General features: G+C 45.5%; 1 protein-coding gene across 8 annotated transcripts in view; it reads right to left on the reverse strand.

The window, feature by feature from the left end:
* AMBRA1 (autophagy and beclin 1 regulator 1) overlaps positions 1 to 26,080 on the reverse strand; it is a 198,170-nt gene that overhangs the window by 32,611 nt on the left and 139,479 nt on the right. For 7 of the 8 annotated variants that reach the window (XR_013346346.1, XM_077818615.1, XM_077818614.1 and 4 more), the window contains one exon: positions 13,330 to 13,469. Coding sequence is in view for 6 of the 8 variants with exons in the window: in XM_077818615.1 (XP_077674741.1) it covers positions 13,330 to 13,469 (140 nt within the window). In the remaining 2 variants the exon portion in view is untranslated. Of the gene's footprint in view, positions 1 to 7,174; positions 7,293 to 13,329; positions 13,470 to 26,080 lie in introns of all 8 variants that reach the window. The other variant, XR_013346347.1, reaches the window with a different exon arrangement.

The raw sequence follows: 26,080 nt of genomic DNA on the forward strand, positions 1-26,080 counted from the left end.
TGGAGAGAGAGTTTTTAGTTTGAGATTTAAAATCCATTAGTATTTAAGTGACCGTGCTAGCTCTGAAGTTTACTTGCTCACCCCAATTAAGATTGCTAGGGGAAGGCCACCTTTCGGCCGACAGGGTAGCAGGAGCACTTGGTTACTGTGCAAGCTCCTACATTGCCAGCAGCTCCTTTTCCTCCAAACCCCACACCCCAAAAAACTCAACAAGTTGGTGCAGCTTGGTGTGGTGTAGAAAACCAACCATCCTGCTGCTCTCCCTGAAGTGCAGAAACTCCAGTCTGATCACTAAATGGTTGGGTAGCAAGAACGCAGACCCCAGTGCAGCCAGTAGCCCCATGCCTGCTTTAGGGAAGAGGCCAACTCATAACACTATTATGACCCAGTAGTAACTGACTGCACAAACATACAAGCTAAGAAAATAAGTGGATTGGAGTGGACTCTGTTCAAAACTACTTGACTAAGGTCAGCATTATAAATCTAGAGACATGGATAGCTGGTGACATTTTCCTATCTTATAGTAGGCATGGTATTACATGAGCCCCTTCTGCCCACCACTAGGCATCCAAACTGGCTCTTACCCACTGGCTTGCAGCCATGGAGAAAGAAGCCAGCTGTGTCAACAAAGACACACCTCAGTCAGTCTCTTTCCCAGGGCAACACGGTCACTCTTCTTTAGCTAGGATGTTGTATCTGCCAGCCAGGCTATAGGAGAGATCTCATTAAAGAGACAGACTTGGAAATCACACACAAGACACCAACACTCAGGGAAGACATACAAGTGGAACGGTTCCAGCTGGTTTACCAGGTTACTGTGACTAAGACTCAGGAGGTTTACAGGCCCCAACATCTTTTTGCAGCCTTAATCTCCCATAGGCAACATATGATAGGTGTATTGTCTTATGATTGGCATGAAAGATATACTGTGAGAGTAAATGGACCGCAAGCGGAATTCATCTCTGCACTTCCTGGGATGAAGAATCTAAATTAAGAACCAAACTCCTCTCGGGTTCCCAGCAATTACTGAAAATGGAGATTCATCACTGGTTTAGTGACAGCCAAAGCGGGGAGTTTAGCGACAGCCAAAGCGGGGAGTTTAGCATGCAAGAGTGGCATCAAGGCTGTCTTGGAGCATGACTAGGAGTGCTGTGACTGGGAGAGTGCCTCATGCACAGCCTGTGCGACAGAGAAGCTACAGAGCAGAACCGTACTTTCCTCTAAAGCTGAGAACAAGGGCAGAGGATTCGCTCTCTCATGGAGAGCCCCCATGACCTCACCATCTTCTTTTGCTTGTGGTAACTCTCCTTACAATGAAGAGGATTAGGTGTAGCTCCCTCCATAGCTCATCCATGCTATTCTGAGCATCAGACAGAAGGAAGTATTCCAGGCCCCCCAGAGATGACAAGGGACCCTTCTGTGTCCTGAATTTGGATTCCTGCCTCAGACATGCTGTCACTAGACTGCCAGTCACAGAAAAACTACACCCCAGTTTGAGTGACACCCCGAAGCCTTAATTAAATGCAACAGTGAGAGTTGAGGAAATCAAGACAGGAAATTCTAAAGTTAAAGTTATTCCAATAATGACAGGGCTCTTGCACATCATGAATGTTTATGGTCAGTTTAATACCATGAATCTATTACTCTTTGTTTACATGCACCAGAAAAGCACAGAACAGAACATATCACCTACATGGAATGGGGCTGAGGAAACACAGCAGAAGTAGTCTTTACTTTGGGAATTTCCTGAATTTTCTGATTCCTCATCCTTAATAATACACTAATGCTGAGGAACTTTTTTCATTTAATTCCTGCAGACCAACCCCCAAACCTCCCCTACACAAAAGTGAAGCTATTCAAGGTAGGGAGTTTATAAGCTCCACTGACAAGTTCTCTCCATTGGAGCTATCTGCATTGTGGAGTTTGTAAGTTCCTTGAACAAGACCTATTTTTTTTTGAGGTCCTTCAACGAGGCTTCATAAGAAGAATAAAATGCTTAAACCACTCCAAGGACTTAGTGCAGCTTCAACTGGATCATGGACTTAAGACTATCACTGCTCAAGCTGCTTTGATCTCTTATGTTTATGTCCTGTCAGGTTTTATAGTGGCTTAAACTACTTAAAATGATTAAAATCTTTAGGGCAGTTCAAACTGCTTAAACCCTTAAGGAATTAAACATCTTAAACTGCAATAAGGCCTTAGAGCCAAATAAGCTGTTTAATCTACTTTGAACACTTACAATGGTTTAGCAGCAGTTAATGTATAATCAGTTCAAAGTAGGCTTGCTTTGTAGATCTTATGGAGAATCAATCAAGTCAGACTGAGGAATATGGCTTCAGTTGGAAGGAAGTTGCTTCTAAAGTTCTGAACATTTAAGGCTAGAAAGCATAACAAAGCTTTCAGATAGAGCATTCTAATGAGCATGCATGAAGCTGACAATCTTAAACATTCACCAGTTACAGAATCAAAATCTTGGCTTGACTGAAGTCTCAGAGAAATCCACAACCAAGCCAAGTTTGATATATTTCTAGTCTCAGCAGCTTTGAAATTAGCTAAGTAAAAAAACATCTAACTGGAATATACGGAGAGTGGGGGGAGGAGTAGCATTTTTTTTTCCAGTTCCAATAACAGAAAATAAAATGCTCCACCAATTACTTTTCATAAAAGTTAATATTTGGATTGAGATCAAACACGGAACATTTCAATCCATAAGAATATCTGAAAGTTATGAACAACTGAAAGAGAAAATGTAAAAGAGAAGCAGGAACTCAACCTTGGCTATTGTGGGATCTACCTCAACTCACTACAATACTTTGACAAACCACTACAATCCCCCCGTCAAAAAAATAGCAGGTAAGGAACAGGGAAGATGGCTCCATACCGGACTGCATCGAAGTTCAGAAGATAAAAAAAATTGTACTGCAAATGGTGGAGGAAGCAACCAAACAAGGACAGTCAGTTAAGGCTTGCAGGGAAAAGGTGAATGCTGCAAGAAAGCAGAATAGTTAGTGCTGTCAAATGGGGAAAATAAGGGGTTTTCTAAAATTATCAGGGAGCAAGGAGTACTAAAAACAAAGGTGGTCCATTCACCAATGAAGAAAAGGATGAAACAAATGATGAGTCAAGTGGCTGAGATCCTGAACTGCTCTTTGAAATCTGCATTCAAAAAAGAAAATCAAGGGAAGTTTAAGCCAATTAGGAGCAAGAAAATTTCTAAAAAGTGTTCTTGACAAAAGGCGGGTAAGAGAACATTTGGAAAAAATGGAGCCTGTTTGAGAGAGGTTGTCATCCTGGGAGATTTCAACACCCACCAACAAGGCCACAGATACAAAAGCTCAAAAACCTCATTTTCTCATTTGCCTTTGTCGGACTTTCACAGGTCATCTCTGGTCCAACCCATACAGCTGGACACACCTTGGACCTGATCTTTGGCCTGTCTAGTTCAAGGACATTGCAACCCAAGCCTTTGTCTGGGACAGACCATCATCTCATTAAGGCCATGGCCAGAGTTCTTCCAGCTCTCAGGCAACAAGACAAACCCAGGATCCCAATTCAATCATGCAGACTCATGGACTCCAACACATTCCAAACATCTGCTAAAGGACAACAGTGCCCCAACCAAACAATGATGTACTGAGGTCCTGGTGAATCGTTTTCACTAGCCTCCGCCATTGACAGGTTGGCCCCCAAAGTATTCTTCCTTCCCATCACTTCCACAGATGATCTTCGTTTTCTAAACTCTGCACAGGATGAAGAGAGAGGGGTGGAAACCCAAGCGCTGATGGCAGTAAACAAAGGCTGATACAGACAGGATGAAACAATTCCTCCAAGCCTATGCTGAGGCTGTACTACAGGCCTAGAGAGCATTTTTCATCAGTCCTCACTGAAGCTGCCAAATCCCACCCCCAGGAGCTATCCAGCAAGATAAACCACCTTTTCAATCCTGAGTGCCTAGAACAGAGCACCAAGTGCAGGGAAGAACTCTCATCCTACGTCGCTGAACAGATCACAAACCTTTGGGAAGCTCTCTCAAAAACATGGACCCTTTCTGCCTATACCCACTGACTGCCAGTATGCCTCCATTCCCAGAGTTCAATGCGTTCACTCACCAACAAGTTCTGAACACCCTAAAGAAGTCTTGTCCCAAGCCCTGTGAATCCCACCTATGCCCTTCCTGGCTTGCAAAAGTGTCACGTGCAACGGACATCACTCCTCTGAGGCACTGGCTCTTTCAGTTAGAAGGAATCTTTCTTTCCTCCTTCAAATACATAAACAGTCCAACACTAAAGAAACCTGCCCTGGATACATCAGTTCTAGCCAACTACTGATCAGTGTCAAACCCCACATTTCTGAGCAAGCTCAGAGAAACTAGCCAAAGCCCAGCTACAAACTCATCTAACAAACTAATATTCTAAACCCAGAACAATCTGGATTGAGGCCAGAATATGGATCTGAAACTGTTTAGAGGCACTGATGGATAATCTGCTCATGGTCAGAGGGCAGACATCCATTCTTATTCACTTCTTTGAACTTGCCTTCTTTAACATAAATACATAGCAACATGTCTATTAAACAAAACAGAATCCTACCCAAACAAGAGATTCCACTGCATGTACCTCTCTCCCTGGGGACAGGATGATACAGATGTTAGTTATGTCGCTTTAATGCAGTATTGGAAGACACTCAGATACTACAGTGATGAGTATGGTCTAAGAACCTACATAGAACAGAATAGGGTGGTTGTACAATGTGCACTCCAGGATAGTTAAGAAAATTACCAGATGAACTTCTGTGCAACTGATGACTATTTTTGACAAGTTACATAAAACTGGAGAGGTACCGGAAGACCACAGAAAACAAACGTAGCATAGATCTTTAAATAGAGAAGGCCAATTTAATTTGGCAATTACTGTCTCTCCTCAGCCTAACCCCCTCCCCTCCTGCTCCTATATAAAACAGACAGAATAATAATTAATTGAATATCCAGAAAGGAACAGAAGAATGAGCAATAAGCAGTATTTTGGGGGGTTAGAGAGAATTTCTTGCCAGATAAACAAACCAATGCTTTTCTTGACTGAATTACAAAATTAGTGAATGAAAGGAAAGGTAAATGTGATATACTTGGATTTTAATTACTTATCAGATATGGTGTCTCACACAAATCTTACTCAACATATATTTCTACCAGCTTGGATACAAACACTGCCCCCTGAACTGAAAACTGGCTGAAGAACTGCAAAAAGGTTATCGCAAAGGCCCAATGAGTTGATACACCAGATAGCAAACAGATGAGAGATATAAAGGTTTTAATATAAGGACAGAGACAATAGCTATGAAATATTTTTATATTACTTTTTCGATCTTTGACCTTAAACCTGGGTTAGGATTTTTTGATTCCTCTGCAGTTTTGGAAGAAGAATTAAGTTTATGATTTATGGGGTCCATTATAAATGAATAAAAAGCTTACTTAAACTTAATCTTTTACTGAAAATAATTTTATTAAACTAATGTTTGAATAGCACAATTAAAATTGGAATTTGATTTAATAAATTAAATTGATAACATGAAATAATATTAACAATTGACTAAATTATTAAATATTGTGGATGAACACAATTAGGGCCTAAATTATGGAGTTAACATAACACAATTTTTGTACATACTTAAGCCTGGACAGTTGGGGAGGCATGGATGTAGTTTGGTTATTAGCCTATGCAGCAATACACTGACTCCTTCAAAGTGCGTACTTACTGAATGACTTTTGCAGTTAACTAATTTTTTTTATAATACCAAATGATTAACAACCGTAACAACTTTCCTCTTGAGGCAGATTGTGTTACGCGGCCACATTTTATATGGCCCGGGGTGTCCTGAGTGATTTCAGGTAGTATTTATTTTAGAGGTAGAATAAGCACTTGCTTTTTCACAAGTAAATTGCAAAAAGAGAAACAAGAAGATGGTTATTTAGAGAAAAAAACTGGCTCTCTGGCTTGTTGGTTTTGGGAACTTCAGAGTCAAGGAACTGCACTTTAGGAGACCAGGTGTAGTTGTTTTTGGTCTTGGTACCTTACACTGGCAGATGGGTTTTCTCAGGCACTCGGCTGACACAGCAGCCTGCAGTTGTCTTGGTCTCCTCTTTCCTTGGGGAAGGACAGGCAGCAGCCCTTTTTGGTATGGGCAGTGGCCCAGAGGATTACATTTGCCTCCCTGCTTACCTGGATTTTTATGGTTGTGATTTCATTAGCTTCAATTAGTGGCACCTCCCCTGAGGGCTTCGAGCAAATAAGGGGATTACAAATCGTGCACCCTGATACATGGCTCAATCTGGGTTGAGAGGTTGGCCAGATGAACCATTTTGGTAGTTTGAAAAGTACTGACTTACTGACATTTCTGTCACCAACTGCAACTGATGTTCTGGAGATGACTGCACAGATGTGATTCTGGGCCCTCTCCTATGGGGTACCAGTTACAGCAGTGGTTCTCAACTAGGGGTCTGAGGCCTCCTGGGGGGGCCACGCACAGATTTCAAGGGGTCTGCCAAGCAGGGCCAGCATTAGACTCGCTTGGGCCGAGGGCAGAAAGCCAAAGCCCCACTGCATGAGGCTGAAGCCTGGGGCTCTGAGCCACACCACTGGGGGCTGAAGCAGAAGCCTAAGAAATGTAGCTTTGCGGGGGCCCCTGTGGCATGGGGCCTCGGGCAATTGCCCTGCTTGCTACTTTCTAATGCTGGCCCTAGCTTTTATATGTGTTGTTGTGACACAGGTGGGCTGTGGAGTTTTTATAGCATGTTTTGGGGTCCTCAAAGAAAAAGGTTGAGAACCCCTGAGTTACAGGATACAGATGGTTTGTTTTCCTTTTGAGTTTTAGGCATGGGATACACATTTAGCAGAGTTTTTTTTTAAACCTATTAGCCTTAGGACTTTTTACATTACTTATACTTCCAACCATACTTCATCCTTTTAGCACTTTTAAAACTATAGAGGGATTTTTACTGGTAAAAACTGGGGAAATAAGAGGTCTGTATAATCTAATGGGGTGAAAGGCTATTCCTAAGCAAAAGGCTGTCTTAAGCTTTATTAATGTCAACTGTACTTGACCTAAAGAAAACCTAAAAGTTTGTCAAACAAGAGGTTGAACTTTATAAAACTAGGCCTGCTTAGGTAGGCTGATTTACCTTATACAGACTAGACTGCTCAGACGTCCATATACTTCCTCAATGAAATCCAGACATACGATCCGAGCTCTCTAGCAGCAAACTACTAATGTCACGTTAGTCAGTACTTTAGCATGTCCTGGGGAACAGAAGGAAGGAAGGAACCCATTCACATATGACCAACAGGGATGAAATGTTAAATAAACGGATCCTCAAAACCAGCATGTGGTAGTGACACAGATGAGCTAAGCAGTGCTGTGAGGACAGAGCTTCATCCTTCTAAATGACATCTTTCAACTGACACCAGATCCGTTCTCTGGAAGCATGATGTCAGAAGGGAGACACTGGTTCAAACCCGATCCCTATTTTGCCACTGAAGGTATAGCTACACTGGAATTAAAAACCAGTGGCTTGCCCGTGTCAGCTGACTTCGGCTCATGGGGCTTCAGCTAAGGGGCTGTTGAATTGCGGTGCAGACATTCGGGCTTGGACTGGAGCCAGGGCTCTGGGACTCTGCTGGGGGGAGGGTCTCAGAACTCAGGCTCCAGCCTGACCCTGAACATCTACACTGCAATTAAACAGTCCCTTCACCTGAGCCTGAGTCAGCTGACATGGGCCAGCTGTGGGTTTTTAATTGCAGCATAGACATACCTTGAGATGCTGCTGTGTCCACAATGACTAGGTTTCAGAGCACAGTATGGAGCTCTCAGGAAACATGCGCTTCCATTGTCAATTTAAAAACAATTTAGTCCAATTTCCACTTGCAAAATGTCTGGGATCACAGGAAGTCCTAACCTAGAGGGGCCAGCCCCTGAGGCAGAGTTAACTTGAGCAGTGCCCCTAGCTCCCCTCCCATCCACACACAAAACCCTCTCATCTAAATTTGGTGGTGCTTTCAATTTGGGGTAGCTGACACAGCTGAGGATATAGCTTTTCACTCAGGCTGGTAACCCGCCTACATTACAGCGTGGACACAGGCTAAATCACTTAACTACTGATAGTCCTCCAATACTTTCCCACAATTCCCCCGCGTGTCCAGAAGGACAGACAAATTCTCCCACAATTCACTGGGAAAGAATCAGAGCATCTCATCTTACTGCAGCATAAAGAACCTTAAAATATGCCCACAGTAGTCCTCGCAACACACCTGGGGAGTACAGCATCACTGATGACACAGTAACTTGGGCATGACTTTGCAGGGTGGCTGCTCAGAGCTGGGTGCTCAGAACTAGGTGCCAATCATAAAATCAAAGACCTGGAAGGGACCTCGAGAGGTCAACTAGTCCAGTCCCCTGCATTCATTGCATCTAATCATCTAGACCATCCCTGACAGGTGTTTGTCTAACCTGCTCTTAAAAATCTCTGATGATGGAGATTCCACATCTTCCCTAGGCAATTTATTCCAGTGCTTAACCACCTTGACAATTAGGAAGTTTTTTCTAATGTCCAAACTAAACCTCCCTTGATGCAATTTAAGCCCATTGCTTCTTGTCCTATCCTCAGAGGTTAAGAAAAATTTTTTTTCCTTTCTCCTCCTTGTAACAATCTTTCACATATTTGAAAACTGTTATGTCAATGATGTCATGTTAATGCAATCGCTTGAGTTAAGTCTGCAATGAAGATATACCCTGAGTGCCTGGGAGAGATACCATCTAACATAGTTCAATTCCACAGGAAGGAGAACATGGAGGTTCCTTTTTCCCCTCTTCATTCATCCTGCACCCACTGAGGTTGCTCTTAAAAGGCAAACTATGCAGTAGGGCTTATGTTGCTGGGAGCCATCTCTGCTAATAACTGAACAGGCTGATAAATGGGATCAGCCAGCACAGCGACATGACAGATGTAGACAGTGGGATAGATTGCCATCTCTCTACCAGCACTAATAACCGGATGAGGCATGCTGCCCCCATGGCTAGATTAGATGATATGCAGTTCTCAAGAAGAAACTGGACTGGCACAGGCAGACAGTCTCAGTGATAAAGCATGGAAGCCTTGTATAGTGGAGTCAATTTTCACCGAACAGTTTCACAACAAAGAATTGCAGTAAGTGCACAGCACAACACTGAATTAATCTGGAACACTCTACCTACTTCCCTATACGGGGATTCCATTGGATAGTCTCGGTCTCAGAACCAAGACATCTTCAGGTGGTATTTTAATTTGTTACCAGAGGCTCTCTATCTGCAGAAGGAATGATTCCTCATCTCTGCCTGCACTGCATAGCTGGCCCTGCAAAAGGCCTTTGCAGCTCTTAGTTTTGGAATTACCTGTAGCCATGTTCAAAGCATGTTGAAGTTTTGGAATCAGTATTTCCAAAAGATCTGGGCAGTAAATCCCACCTGAACCTGTTCCTGGAGAAGGGAGATTGAGAATGGAAGAACACAGAGAATGATGCTTAGTTCACCCTGCTGCACAGCCTTCTCCAGGAGAAGCCAGAGTGGGCACTGGGCAGAACAGCTGTCTGTGCCTGCCAGCTAGTGTTCTCACACACAGGCTCTGGAACGTCATGAATATTTCATAAGATGGGACTGCAGGTCATTTCTGATGAATGGGAAAGATCTTGATTGAACAGGATGGGGTGGAAAGATTATGAGGAGCTGATATGGTGAGTGTCAACAGGAGCTTGGGACAACTACAAAAATGCCAGCGCTTCCCCTAGGGAAAGTTCCTCCTGCTGCACAGTAACATTGCTGATGGGTCTGGTCTCTACATTGCAATGAGACAGCCTCACTTGTTTAAACGGTGATTCCTGTTCTTATCTACACTGGAGGGCAGTCACCAGGAGTTTTCTCTGAGGACACTGCACTCTACATGGGCTAATACAGTGGTGGGCAAACTTTTTGGCCCAAGGGCCACATCTGGGTATGGAAATTGTATGGCAGGCCAGGAATGCTCTAAGAAATTGGGGGTTGGGGTCCGAGAAGGGGTGAGGGCTCCGGCTGGGGGTGCAGGTTCTGGGGTGGGGCTGGGGATGAGGGGTTCAGAGGGCGGGAGGGTGATCAGGTCGGGGGCAGAGGATTGGGGTGTGGGAAGGGGTCAGAGGTGCAGGCTCTGGGAGGAGCTTATTTAAAGCGGCTCCCAGAAGCAGCAGCATGTCCCCGCTCTGGCTCCTATGCAGAGGTGTAGCCAGGCAGCTCTGCGCGCTGCCCCTTCCCGGCCAATGGGAACTGCGGGAGCTGCATGCGGAGCTCCACGGCTGCCCCTATGCATAGGAGCCGAAGGTGGGACATGCCACTGCTTCCAGGAGCTGCACAGAGCACGGCAAGCCCCCGACCCCGCTTCCCAGCTGGAGCTGCAGCTTGAAACGTCTGGAGGGCCGGATGTGGCCTGAGGGCCATAGTTTGCCCACCCCTGGGCTAATAGCACGGCCTATATCTCCACTCTTATTCCCATCCACTCCTCCCTCACGCACCATACTCTGCCTGTTCCTCTGGGAATGCCTTTTTCATGCTACCCCCTTGACAGAAACATCTGCCTCTACCTGTGCCTTAAGTGTTCTCCCTCAAAACTCACTTCAGCCAATCATATCCCTATGAAGCATTCTAGTTCCACCGGGGTACCTGATAATTTATGAACAAAACAGAGCAAAAACACCCACCTGCACCAACAAATTAGAAATAAATTGCTCGTACCACCTGCTTCCTTTGCAAATGACTACCTCCAAGAGCTGGATTCCCTTCCCATTGTCTCCCCATTCACGATGAAAGACAGGGATGAAAGGCTGTGCGCATGTCTGTGGGGTCTATCTTAGATAGTAGGTCTATGCCCCAAATCAACAGTCAGTCTCCTTTCATCTGTTCAGTACAGAGAGGACCAATGGTGCTGTGATAAATGAAGCGGGGGAGCTCGCTTTTATGGACACCCAGCCAGCCAGTTAGCTGTAAAATCCCTCTTAGTAGCTGTTCTCTACTTGCTTTACCTGTAAAGAGTTAGAAGTCACTGCGATGCATAGCTAAAAGGAAGGGAGTGGGCACCTGGCCAAAAGAGAAAATGGGAAGGCTAGAACTTTTTGAAATTAAAACAAGACTCCCCTTTTACTTTTGTCTGTTTGTTGTTTTCCGGAGAGAGGGAACAGAGCAATGATGCTATAAAAAGCTTTGGGCCAGGTATGAAAAATCATCAGATCATACCTAGAAACTACTCATTTGAAACCCCAGATATGTAAGTACATTAGGGAATGGCTAGGAAGACGCAATTAGGCTTCTCTCTTTTATTACTTTATCGCTTGTAGACTCCTCTGTGCTAACCCCAGGTGCTTTTGTTTTGCTTGTAACCTTTAAGCTGGACCTCAAGAAACTATTCTTGATGCTTAATCCTTGTATTTGCTCTTTTTAAATCTAGCGATAGCCTGAGTTTCCAGATGTATTTTTTTTCTTTTTGTTTTAATAAAATTTACCTTTTTAAAGAACAGGATTGGATTTTTGTGTCCTAAAAGGTTTGTGCACATGTTGTTTAATTAGCTGGTGGCAACAGCTGATTTCCTTTGTTTTCTTTCTCAGCTCTTCACCGGAGCGGGGGTGGGAGGGGAAGGGCTTGAGGGTACCCCACAGGAAGGAATTCCCAAGTGTGCCTTCTTGGGCCCTCAAAGGGGTTTTGCACTTGAGTGGTGCACGAGAAAAAGCTGTAACCTTGGGAGTTTAATACAAGCTTGGAGTGGCCAGTATTAATTTTTACATCTTTCCAAGCTGTGCCCACAAAATTAAATCCCATCTACAAAATGCCACTAAAACTAGACATGCTCTCAGGGCACGACAGGGCTCCTTGGACTTTGTCTCTCCCCCACACCTCAAATATACTCAAATAAACCAGTTGGTTCCTCAGTCTGGCTTCCCTTCACTGAGGCTTGAAATCCCCACTAGGTTTTGGTCCCCTTAAGTGGGGCTCAGATGCTCTGCTAAACTCCTTGGGCTTGGGTCTTTATTGACGGGGAGCTAAACATGGCGACTCTTCCCCCAAGTCCACTCGCTTGTGGTTCCACTTATAGTCTATTGTGCAGATCTTCACAACATCATCTTCCCACTGCTTTCTTCCTTGTTTTGATAGCAGTAAAATAGTTCAGAATGTTTGACATTTAAAGTATTACCACTGGGCATGTGAGTCAGCACCCAGTGAAATGAATGGTGCAGTTCACATCTCTCAGAGCTATTGTCCTAGACTGTTGCAAACTCAGACTTTGCTGTACTGGTTACACTGTCCGCACTGTTCTCTCAGCAACCATAGACATTTTTCTATGGTCTTGTCTACACAGGGGATATTGACTAGCATGGCTATTCTGGAATAATTCCCCCATGTAGATGGTCTACTCCAGAATAAAAACAACAAGGAGTCCTTGTGGCACCTTTGCCCTGATCTACACTGGGTGGGGAGAGGGGGGTTGATCTTCTACAGAAAGGGAGCAACTTCACTCCCCAGGAATCTCAGCAAGTGAAACATAACCCCATAACCCCAAACCAAAGGCAGCTCGGCAACAGGAAATCACTGATGCAGAAATATATAAGAAGTGTCCTGCATTTCAAAAGGAGCTATGAAGAGCCAGTGGAGAAAGGGATCTCAGCCATACTGTTTGGTCCTTAAGTCGCCCGATGAACCTCTCATACTACAAGAGAAGTGTGTAAGCACTCCACTACCAGGAACTCCCTTGCCTGTCATTATCTCTTCCTATGTTGCATAATTTCTAAATTAGATTGTGTCTACTTGCAAATCTATAAAGTGACATGCACACTTGTGGTGCTGTATAAATAATAAATAGAACTGCCAGACTGGATCAGACCAGTGGCCTTTCATGCTAGAGCCACAACAATTCACTGAATTGTTCTAACAGCCCATACAAAATGTTCTGGTTAATATAATCTCACATTGAATATTCCAGGGAGATTCAAAGATGTCTGGGCATATATGCGCATTAGAGCATCTGGAAGGATTGTGAAGACTATAGTAGGCAGAAATAAGATATGTGAGATATCCCGTCCCCACTCTGCCTCACAGGTTTCATCGTCAGGGCAGAAACACTGTTACTTTAATTTTCAAAGACTGAAGTAAACGCTACAACTGCTAAAAAAAGAGTCCGACTCCTTGCCCCCTAACACAGCCCTGTGTGAGGAGAAGCCACCCCGGCCTGATTCCCCATAAAAAGCAGAACGGTTAAGGTTTCCCTCAGGTTAAGCCATGCCACTTACTCTGGTCGGCAAATCACCAGGTCCCCCTTGTTAGTGCCATATGCCAATCCCAGGCCTGGCTCAGGTAGCCAGCGAGCAGAGTTTATGCTGACGTGTCTCCTCTGGTCAGCAGGCATCGGGTATAGGACGTTGAAAACTCTCTGAAAAAAGCCACAGAAAAGGATTATTTGAAAGGGCAATAAAAATCAGCATTGCCAAGGCAGCTCACACACTTGAATCCCCTGTAGCAGCACGGCTGGGCAGGGCGGTTAGTCACTTATTTACAGGCTGTTCCAAGAAACAACTAACTGGTCAGCGAGAGTAAGCATCTGATAGAAACATGTACATACATCCACAAATGTTTAATAGAGCACTCAGCAGATAGCTGTGGGGAGCATGACAGCTGCTCCATCATCAGATCTTCACTTGGATAGTGGGCTCCACAGCTGCACAGTCTCTTCACTGGCACTAATTAATAAGAAAGCTGGGAGCTGGTGGTATATTCACATCAAGCTGGACAGCAGCACAACTGGGAATTTTCTGGCCCTTTATTAACCCCACTTCCCATCTTCATGCTCTCACCATCACACAACTAGGGGAACTGTGCCAGCCAGGAAATGTGCTGGCTTCCAACAGCAATGGCCCAAACAGCTACCTGCATGGCTTAGCTATTAAACAAACCAGAGCCCTACAGATAATATGGGATCTAATCCATGTGAATTGTTTCCTGAATTGCCTTTAGCAACTGGTTAACTTCCAGGCTGCAGAGCGTTGAAGAAAATGTTGAGTCCAGAGTTTATCGAGGAGACGCACAAGCACAGAAGTGACATATACCCTCTGAATTCAGTTTGCCTCCCACCACAGTCCCCTTCACCAAATCAATTTTGTTCCCTTAGCAAGACCCTAAGCTACGGCTTGCTCCATACCAAGCACCAGCTGCCTCTGCCTTCCAATCTCACTTGAGCCCAATACTGCAGGGCTCAAACTTGTGTTGATCTCCCTCAACTTTAAGTCATAACAGCTCCGCAGAAGTCTGCGAACTCTCCATCTGCACTCTCAATCTCCTATGGGCCGGGATTTTATATGCCAGCCACACTCCCCATAGTCAGGAAATTTGGTACACCTAGGAGAGGTTCAGACTATAAAACCATGGTGGGAGAAATGGAAAAGAGCAGCAATGTGCTGGTTTGGCCATTGGGTTACGTGGGGAAAGCTGCTTCAGATCATTGGACCATCCAGGGCAGATTCCAATAGTGGGCTCTGAGCACCGGGGCTTCAGAGGGAGGACCAAGAGGTACTTTAAAAAAGACAATACATTAAGGAGGTTAAGGAGGGTTACGCAGGAAACAAGTTAAAATGCTGACCTGGAGCAATCGTAAGTGACATGCCAATTGTCTAGACTTTCCTCTCAAGAGGTCTGAGGTTTAATCTGCTCTGAGTCACAAGTGAAATGCGTGTTCCCATTAGAACCACTAGTCAATTTTAGCTCATCAAAACTTCAACATAAGTTTGGCCAAACTGGACAATCTTTGTTCAGAAGAGGCCCAATAGCCTGCTTGGTGGTGGGCCACAGGAGATGGGGAATACTGCCTACAACAGTATGGGGGTGCTGCAGGTTAGCACTGTGGTGCATTGTCACAGCTGTGGGGACCTAGGCCTGGAATAGCAGCAGCTCAGGATCCAGGGGTAGCATGATCTGTTGATTAAGTCCCTGGACTGGGACCCAAGAGACGTGGGTTCTACTCCAGAGCTATCACTGACCTGCTGTGAGATGCTGGGCAAGTCACTTTACTTCTCTGTGGCTCCATTTCCTCTCCCACCCCTGTCTATTTAGACTGTAAGCTCTGAGGCAGGGACTATTTTAGTACATGTTTATAGAATGCCTAGGTGCTGGGGGCCCTATCCTGGCAACTGTCAGACAAATAAATAGAACAGCAGAATTATGTGACATTATTTCTAGCTACAGGCAACTTTCAGCCTCTCCTCAGAAAGGGCCACATTTAGAATAGCAAATGAGTCCTTTAGGATTTCTCTGCAAGATAGAGGCCAGTCACTATCTCTGCCCTTGGTAGTCAGTGGTGTTCACAGAAGCTCAGTGTCAGACTGGAAGGAACAGGTCCCTGATGTTTTGTTAAGTACTTTTCACAACCCCCCACTCTTCCAGTACGGCCATCCCGTTTTCTGCTCCTGCTTGACTAGCTAGCAAAAATCACATGCACACTAGTAGCACCTGTTGCCATGGAGACTATGGTGCACTCTTCGAAATGGGGAGTGTGGATTTTGATGGGTCAAGGAGGAGAAAGTGGCTTACAACAGCAAAGAGCATTAAATTTGTTGCCAAACTCATAGCTAAAGGCAGAATCTCAAAGGTAAGAACGGTTGGAAATTCTCCCTAGCGACATCTGCTTCATTCAACCCACTTCTCCATTCCCTTCTGTACAGCCAGTAGCCCCAAAGAGTTCCCCTCCCCTGCTGCTTCCCACATCCCTCGCTAATGGGACAATGCCATGCAGTTTTAAGAGGTGCTGACATCCATGTGCGTGGTGAGTCACAGATACAAGGAGAGAGAGAACACCTGCACTGGTACAATCACCCCTGGCAGCAGTAACCAGGACCGAGCTGATCAGTCTGATGCAGTCATACAGATGAGCTGCTGCACCCGCATCCATTCATAAGACCTTCCACCCACACACAGAGAATACCAGGGCCCTTTCACATGTGCAGGTGCCCTGGCCAGGAGGGCACTCAGAAAACTACTAGACACACCCTTCTCTCCTAAACAAGGACCAGATCCTGTTTCTTTCTGTCTCACTGCAACACTAAGCATCTTATGAAAAGTTCATGAAATACTTCAACCACACAAGCATGCCATCTGGAAAATTCACGAAGGAGGGCCCGACACCAGCCTGCTGGGAAAGGTGCGTTTCCAGCTCTATACTTGTAGGTACAGCATTCGTAAGATCAAGAAGCCACTTAATGTTCATTCTTCTCCACTTCAGCCAAAGAGTTATGGGACCAGCTGTACTTTCTCCACATATTCCAGACTTGTGGGGGTTGACAACTTCATTTAACTCAGGCACCAGTTTCACCTATGCAATTGCAATGATATTTCCAGCAAGCATGGCACATTTTCAAGTTCTACCACCTACTGGCCAGCAGAATTTGTCATTTATTACCACATTCAAACCCACCCTAGTATACCTGGGTTACTGACTCAACATTCCATAACCAGGGATATTCCAGACACCTCATTATCCCGGTAAGTTACCCACTATCCACTCCATGTTTCTCTTGTTATCAAACCAGTGTCTGGGTACGAGATCCTGAAGAATTTTGATTCCAGTGCTGGGAAATTTCAGAGAATGGGAGTCTGGAAAGCTGCCGAGCAAATCCTTAAGAGCATGTCTCTGAGGCCTTGAACCCAACAGGTGATGCAAAGGTAACATATAATTTCCCTCTTCAGATGGCACATTATGACCCAGGAAAAGGGGCATGCTACAGTCAGTCAGAAAATGCCTTTTCATCAAGCAAGAGATGTGCTTCCAGAAAACCTTTTACTGCGAGCAGGTCACTGAATCTCAGGGATGTGTGCAAGACTCTGAACCCAGGGGACCAGAGGAAGATGGGGTGTCACCAAATCCAGGAATGTCGAAAGGGAAAGTGATTTTCTCTAGACACATCCCAGTAGTGTCTAGCTAGGTTCTTACACCATCATAAATAAGTGGTATCAAAGGAAAGTAGCTTCTGCTAAAGAGAGGATAATACACACAACCATTTCCAGTTTACATACCTGCATCTGAAGGGTAGGAAGAGACTCAGCTGAATCATTTGTTACTGTGCTTTCACATTTTCAGATGTCTCACAAAGATTATCTTTCAAGCAGTCACTTACATCTTGGGTGAAGGTTGGGGAAGGGTATCTATTTCGTTCTCCTTGAACACAGAAGCTGCGTGTCTATAATGATCATTCACAAAAAACAGGCACACCCCCATCACCCTACAGCCCCCTTCAGTGCTAATCAAGGAGCATCTCTGTAGAGTGATTTGTCCAGAACATAAAGCTTTGAGGAGGAAGGGGTATAAAAGCAGGGGGGAAATGGATGAACAGAGGTCCAATACCCAGAAATGTTCTGCATACGTTACGCTGGAGAACATGAAGGCTCCAAACTCTGCTGCTGCTCGCCCTCCATCTCAGCAGTGCTTGAGCATCAGCACTGTGACACCTGTCACATCCAATGTTTGGGTATTAAGTGAAATATTTATTTATGGCAGGAAGCCAGGAAAGGCTTCATGATGATCAGCAGCCTCAAGGAATCTTTCCTGAGGATTCCTTCTAAGCTATCAAGCTGCTATACATGGGTGGGCTTGAGAGCGCTTAGGGCACAGTGCGCACACAGAATTATGATGCTAATTTGTTCTCACTCCAGGGGATGGGGACTTTATTTTTCTTCAAACAGCCTACCTCTGAAAAAAGTGTTACTTATCCATCTAGTGCTGCTCCTCCACCTGCCCCATCCTAAGGTAACGGCTGCTACCTAACAATGTTGTTTAAATTCCACCTTCCCCCTGCATTTAAGGGGGCTGCCAATGAGAAGAGTTGGAAAGGGAACTCCCATGCCTGGGATATTGCTCACACCAAGAAGGCAGCAGGCTGCCCTCAAGCTTATGCTACAATTGCCAGCAGACACTGCCCCAGTCCCAGCAGCACCACATCTCAGGTGCCACGTCAATGACAAAAGCATCTGACCAACGGCTTCCCAGCTCTAAGGGAAGGGATAGAAAGCAGAGGGAGATTCCTGTTTCCTTGGAGGGGTGTGGGAAACATTCCCTCTCCTACACTAGGCACCGAGGGAAGAAGAGCATGTTTTGAAGTTGGAGAAGAGGAGAAAGCAGCTATGGGCTGTGCTGAAGACACAGGCAGCCAGTGAAACTCAGCAGGAGCTCTTGCTTTTCTTCCTTTTTAAATTTAATAGAGAGGCATTTCTGCTCTCAATGAGGCGCTTCTCCTTTGTGAGATGCTGATAAATCTCTGGCCATTACCTGTACTTAGCCCCAGCAGCCAATGGGGCTGCTAAATCAGTCTCGATAAGAGGGACTGCATGAATAAAAATGCACAGCCGCTAACTTGTTTACATGGGGAAAAATCTTGTCATCTGTAATGCTCCAACCTTGTGGGTTGGGGGGTGGGGGGGAGAAGTGGCTGGAATGGTACAGGAGGCACTTGGTTACAGTTACACATTATCAGTGGTAGCTTTAAATAGAACGCAGGCTCTCATCCGAGGCAGAATGCTTGCAGAAAGAAAGCATGAAAAACGGAGGTGCATGAAGTGCACTGGAGAGGGAGCTGGGAGTGGAGCAGTCTCAGAGACCAGAAAAGGGCTGGAGTATAGAAAGCCACGGAAATGGATCAGAGCCTAAGAATGGCAAGTGCCTTGAGAGTATCAACCTGTGTTTAAGGAGGCATATTTCTAAGGCAGTCTACTGAACAAACAGCATTATAATGAGGGAAGTCAATGGGGACCCGATGCTGAGAGACAGCTGACCTTTAAGTTCAAGACTGAAAGCACTCCACCCTAAGGTGGCAGAGAGCCATTAAGCTTCACCTGTAGGAGTCCTGAAGAGGAACTGTGCTCTTTTTCAAGCTTATGGGTTAACAAACTGTGCAAGTGTGAAGGCCCTTGGGATCACTCTGGAGGTCCTCCAATCATCGCATCCTTCTTTCTCCCTGGACTTTTCTATGCCTCTTCATTCTGGTGACTCACACTCTGCATGCAGGCCTTTAGTATCTCCTCGTGTGGCCACAGCTTATACTGGCAAAACTGCACTTTTGTCAGTATAGGTTCCCCCAAGTGAAATAACCTGTACTGACAAAAGCACAGTTTTACTGGCATAACTGTGCCTACACTAGAGGCTTTTGCTGGAACAGCTATGTTGGTCAGAGATCATACCTCATCACACCCGATTAAGCTATGTGCACAAAAGTTTGTAGCATAGACCTGGCCTTAGGAGCAGAATCAAGTACAGACATGGCCCTATCCAATTGGAGCTCATTCCAAGGCCAAATCCACATACATCTTGCCCTGGCTAACAGATCAGAGTCTTTTTAGTTATTTACACAATGTTAACATGTGTGCAGAGTGCTTTTCAGAAACAGAAAGCTTGTCAATACCTGGCAACGAGGGAGGGGATAACTTGAGGCAGAATTAAGGAAAAGTAATCTGATCTGGGCTCTGTATTTTGCAATTCCCCAGCTGTAGAATTCCCTCCTTGCTGCTCTGGAATCTCAGCTTGCGTTTAAAAAAATATCTTTGCTCTTTTATTGCAAAGATTATAGTGAAAGTATGAACTCTGTATAACTGATGCAATTTTTGTTTGCCCTGTTCACCTCAGCTGGGTGTTAACTTGGAAATCTAAAGGTGACCATTTAACGGTCAACATTAATTATTATTTTTGCAGAATAACTCCCTATATGTGCTTATCCTACATCCCAAACTGCTTCCCACTCTTCCTCAGATGCTGCAAGCCCCACGTGTCCCTCACTAGTTGCCAGGATCTACAGCTTCAGCACCATCTTCTATGGATACAGTTAGGCACTTAATACAAAAATCCATGGCATACCGACAGCTGAAAATTTACGTATACTGTAAAGCCAACAACTTGTCAGAGTAACGATAGTCCTCCTGTGCGGACTGTCATTCATTTCCACATTTATTCAGACCACAACCTCCTATTTTTAAAAGTGACAATGAAGTTGTTGGTGAATTTCAGTATGCTGTGGGGCTGTGCCAGAACCTTCCAACAGTCTTGTAGCAGAGTTTAGGTTTAGCTTGCCACACAGGGCCTCGAGTGCATGTGAACACAATGACTGGGTTTAGGTCGAGTTATTAATGGTTCGATAACACATTTTATATATAAACATTGTTATCAATGCGCCTTTTGCAAGCAAGGATTTTTGGCAAATCTTTCTAGGAGTTTCCAGTTTGGTAAGAATTTCCCTAAATTAAGGCACAAATAGGAGGTGAGTTATGGCCCTGAATCTTTCAGGACACATCTTGTGCCTTCTTTCATGGATTCACCCCTGCTCAGATAGGTTAGTCTGTGCCCTTCCCTGCAATTCATCACTCTCAGCTCAATAGATGTTTCTTCCCACTAGTCATAATGGGATAAATCAATCGGTTCTTGCTCATCTTTTTGGCTTTCTTGGAATTGGTGCGTCTCACCTTAAATTTTGCTATGTGCAACAAGACAGCAGTTTCTTCGAACTGTGTTCATTTTCCCCAGATGTGACAGGATCACGTTTTCTAAGTTTATTTTTCACTCTAGAGATACTATAAATCTGTATGTTGCCTTCGTATTCCATTTAGTCTACAACTCCAACAGAGCTGAAGAAGATCCTACTTTCGCCTTTCAGGATACACTGATTCAACTGGGACCTAACTCCCTGACTCCTAACTCTGTTCTACACTACGAGTGTTAGGTCAAATTTAGCAGCGTTAGATCGATTTAACCCTGTACCCGTACACACAACGAAGCCATTTTTGTCGACTTAAAGGGCTCTTAAAATCTATTTCTGTACTCCTCCCCGACGAGGGAATTAGAGCTGAAATGGACATCACCAGGTTGAATTTGGGGTAGTGTGGATGCAATTCGATGGTATTGGCCTCCTGGAGCTATCCCAGAGTGCTCCATTGTGACTGCTCTGAACAGCGCTCTCAACTCAGATGGACTAGCCAGATAGACAAGAAAAGCCCTGGGGACTTTTGAATTTCACTTCCTGTTTGGCCAGTGTGACACAGGTGACCATGCAGAGCTCATCAGCAGAGGTGACCATGGAGTCCCAGAATCGCAAAAGAGCTCCAGCATGGACTGAACCAGAGGCACTGGATCTGATCGCTGTATGAGGAAATGAATCCATGCTATCAGAACTCCGTTCCAAAATGCCAAAATATTTGAAAAAAATCTCCAAGGGCCTGAAGGACAGAGGCTATAACAGGGACACGCAGCAGTGCTGTGTGAAAATTAAGGAGCTCAGGGAAGCCTACCAAAAAACCAAGGAGGCATGTCCGAGCCCCAGACATGCACTTCTATGATGAACTGCATGCAATTCTAGGGGGTGCCCCTACCACTGCCCCATCCCCGTACATGGATTCCTGCAAGGGAGGAGTCTCACGCGACAGGGATGAGGATTTAGGGGACAAGGAAGATGATGATTAGGTGGAGGATGAAACCGTTCTCCCTGACACCCAGGAACTGTTTATCACCCTGGATCCAATACCCTCCAAAACCTCCCAAGGCGGGCTCCCGGACCTTGAAGGCGGAGAAGACACCTCTGGTGAGTGTACCTTTGTAAATATAATACATGGTTTAAAAGCAAGCGTGTTTAATGATTAATTTGCCCTGAAGACTTGGGATGCATTCGCGGCCAGTACAGCTACTGGAAAAGTCTGTTAACGTGTCTGGAGATGGATCAGAAATCCTCCAGGGACATCTCAATGAAGCTCTCCTGGAGGTACTCCCAAAGTCTTTGCAAAAGGTTTCTGGGGAGGGCAGCCTTATTCAGTCCTCCCTGGTAGGACACTTTACCATGCCAGGCCAGTAGCACGTAGTCTGGAATCATTGCATAACAAAGCATGGCAGCGTATTGTCCCAGTGTTTGCTGGCAGTCAAGCAACATCTGTTCTTTATCTCTCTCGGTTAGCCTCAGGAGAGTGATATCATTTATGGTCACCTGATTGAAATAGGGTGCTTTTATTATGGGGACATTCAGAGGTGGCTGTTCCTGCTGGGCTGTTTGCCTGTGGCTGAAAAGAAATCATCCCCGCTGTTAGCCACGCGGTGGAGGGAGGGGTGAAGTGATCGCCCCAGAGAATTGTGAGGGTTTAGTTGGGTTTGTGCTTCACCTTAACCCAAAAACCACAGCCCCTCCTTTTAAATGGCCAACCCAATGGGTGCTTGGTATGGGAAAGGAGGGCGCTGCTGCTTGAAACCATTCCCATGTTATGAAGGTTAAAGCAGCCAAAAGACTGTGGCTTACCATGGCTGCCTGCAAGCCGAATTCTGTTGCCAGGCCCTGCGTGTGTGATCTCACACCAAACCGGCAGGCCCTCAATATAAGAGGCAAAATGCAACCTTGTTCTGAAAGCACATGAACTATGTAATGTTAAAAACTTGGTTCACCATGAGAGAGTCTACCCATTGTTCTCTAAAATGTGTCTTTTTAAACACTACTCTTCCTTTTTTCCTCCCGCAGCTGCAAATGTTTCAACGCTCCCCATATTGTCTCTGTCCAAGAGGCTAGCACAGATAAGAAGGCAAAAAAACTGCACTCATGCAGTCCTCCCACACTGAAAGAGTTCAGCAAAATGTGTGGAGGCAAGCAATGTCAGAGTACAGTAAAGCACAAAATGAACGTGAGGACAGGAGGGATACGCGAGAGGAGAGGTGGCGGCAGCGTGATGGCGGAAGCAGGATGCAATGCTGAGGCTACTGGAGGATCAAACTGATATGCTCTACCGTATGGTTGAGCTGCAGGAAAGGCAGCAGGAGCACAGACTGCCACTGCAGCCCGTGTAACTGCCCGCCCTCCTCCCCAAGTTCCATAGCCTCCTCACCCAGACGCACAAGAACACGGGGCGGGGGAGGGAGAAGGGTCTCCGGGCACCCAACCACTCCACAGAGAGATTGTGGAGCACACAGCAAGCAATAATAACAATGGGAATATTGGTTTCACTGCCGTCTAACAGAGTCAGTAAACTGCGCCAGCGCACTTTTAAACATCCAAATGCACATTCTACCACCATTCTGCACTTGCTCAGCCTATAGTTGAACAGCTCCTGACTACTGTCCAGGGTGCCTGTGTACGGCTTCATGAGCCATGGCATTAAGGGATATGCTGGGTCCCCAAGGATAACTATAGGCATTTCAACCTCCCCAGCAGTTATTTTCTGGTCTGGAAAGTAAGTCCCTTGCTGCAGCTGTTCAGATAGACCAGAGTTCCTGAAGAGGCGAGCGTCATGTACCTTTCCCGGCCATCCCACGTTGATGTTGGTGAAACGTCCCTTGTGATCCACCACTGCTTGCAGCACCATTGAAAAGTACCCCTTTTGGTTTATGTACTGGCTGCCAAGGTGGTCCAGTGCCAAGATAGGGATATGCGTTCCGTCTATCGCCCCATCACAGTTAGGGAATCCCATTGCAGCAAAGTCATCCACTATGATTTGCACATTTCCCAGAGTCACTACCCTTGATAGCAGCAGCTCAGTGATTGCGTTGGCTACTTAGATCACAGCAGCCCCCACAGTAGATCTGCCCACTCCAAAATTGATTCCCGACTGACGGTAGCTGTCTGGCGTTGCAAACTTCCAGAGGGTTATTGCGACTCCTTTGTGAACTGTGAGGGCTGCTCTCATCTTGGTATTCTTGTGCTTCAGGGCAGGGGAAAGCAAGTCACAAAGTTCCATGAAAGTGCCCTTACGCATGCAAAAGTTTCGCAGCCACTGGGAATCATCCCAGACCTGCAACACTATGCAGTCCCACCAGTCTGTGCTTGTTTCCCGGGCCTTGCCCTGTTGCCACCAGGATGTCCAAATTGCCAGGGCCCGTACTTTGAGAGAAGTCTGTGTCCATGTCCTCATCACTCTCGTCACCGCACTGCCGTTGCCTCCTCGCCTGCCTTTGCAGGTTCTGAATATATTGCAAGATAATGTATGAGGTGTTTACAATGCTCATAACTGCCATGGTGATCTGAGCGAGCTCCATGCTTGCCATGGTATGGTGTCTGCAGGAGAGCAGAGTTGCAGCGGTAGCGATGGCTGACGATGGATGCCACAAGAATAGATATTTATAGAGAACAACGAGAGGACCTGCGAGGTGGATTCATGAGAGAACAGTTGCAGTGGAAGCGGGAGCCCATGACAGCCAACATAGAGAAATTTGCTATCGAGACGAGAGCAGAGTTGCAGCGGAAGCGGTGGCTGGATGACCAGTTTTGCAGACCTACTGCACCGTCTGCTGCCATTAGCACCAGGACACAGCAGCTGCGGTGTCTGTGAGCTGAGCTGAGCGGGCTGCATGCTTTCCGTGGTATGGCGAGACAAGAGGAGGAGAGCAGAATTGCAGTGGAAGTCGGAAGTGGTGGATGACAACGGTCATATAGAGGACCTGCGAGGTGGATTCAGGAGAGCACAGTTGCAGCGGAAGCGCTGGTTCGATGATGACGGTTAGCAGTCCTACTGCACCGTCTGCTGAAAGTAGTATGGCATCCGCACAGAAAAAAGGCACGAAATGATTGTCTACAGTTGCTTTCACAAAGGGAGGGGCGACTGACGACATGTACACAAAACCACCCGCGACAATGTTTTTGCCCCATCAGGCACTGGGAGCTTAACCCAGAATTCCAAAGGGCGGCAGAGACTGAGGGAACTGTGGGATAGCTACCCACAGTGCAACGCTCCGAAAGTCAACGCTAGCCACAGTACTGTGGATGCACTCCACTGACTTAATGCGCTTAGTGGGGACACACACAATCGACTGTATAAAATCGCTTCCTAAAAAATTGACTTTTATAAATCCGACCTAATTCCATAGTGTAGACATACCCCTAGTGTTGACAGACTATGAATGAAGATACCTGGCCTATCTCCTGAAACGGATGAGCAGGACATGAGGCTATGGGGGAAGGAGAAACTCAACACAAAGATAAAATGCTGCCACTTTCTTACTCGTTGCTCTTGATCATGTAGCGTATTGTCATCCCTTAGACCAATGCAGGTCTCATTAGAGCACACCCAACTCTTCCTTTCTTCAGGGGAGTTCTTGGTCTTGTAGCCTCGTAACCCATCTCAGAAGCCTATCATGACATAATTGTCTAGGAAGCTTCTTTTAATAATCAACTAGCAGATGGGTTGAAGAAAATTAACAAGGACTGAATCTTAGGAAGGCGTTAATCATCTCAGACAAAAATGCCACCTCTCACTCAGCAACATAATGCTCTTTCAGCAAAGAGCCTCATTACTTTCCTTCATCTCCTGCTAGTTTCTCTCAAAGGCCATAAAAAGGGCAAAGAAACCCAATGCCTCAAAAACCAGAGGGTACTGTCCAGTACTAGATCTGAATCCAAGAACAGAAGAAGCAGCAAACAGAAACTAAGCAAACAGGCTCTGTCCTTTAGGGGAGAAGCAGATAAAAGGACAGAAGCAGCAAGCATGTTGAAAAAATGGGCAGTCAGCATAAGAGAAGACAGATAAATGTATGTCAGTGCAGATATGAATGCTGTACAAACAAGACTGTGCCCTAAGCTACTGCTGATCTCTAGCAAATTACTCTGACATCTGCCAATGCTGCAATAATTTCAAAAAATTATGGCCATTTTTATGGCAAAGAACTGATGATCCTCTGCTAATTTTTAGCTTTAATTCAGCCAGTGAACCAAGAACAGTACCTTTGAGTTGCCTGTTAAATGTCATGCTGAGAGAATGAAAGCAAAATTTACAGTATCGTAAAGTAATAAAGCAAAGGATTCACATACAGCTGCCACTCCATCCTGCTCTCAGACTGTTGGGCACTCAGTGGAACAATAAATGAGATCAAGTGTCAATAATATGCTGACGAAACAAGCTATATGTATCCTCATCTGGATCAGAAGATGCTCTCAGCCAGCTGCCTAAATGTCTGAAATGAATAAGCAACTAGAGGAAACGGTTGTCTTAAAGTTAACCTAAGTAAGATAAGAGAAAACACTTTGAAAAATCTTTAAGAAATCATGACCGACCCCT

Source organism: Eretmochelys imbricata, chromosome 6 (genome assembly GCF_965152235.1).
Source record: "Eretmochelys imbricata isolate rEreImb1 chromosome 6, rEreImb1.hap1, whole genome shotgun sequence".
NCBI lineage: Eukaryota > Metazoa > Chordata > Testudines > Cheloniidae > Eretmochelys > Eretmochelys imbricata.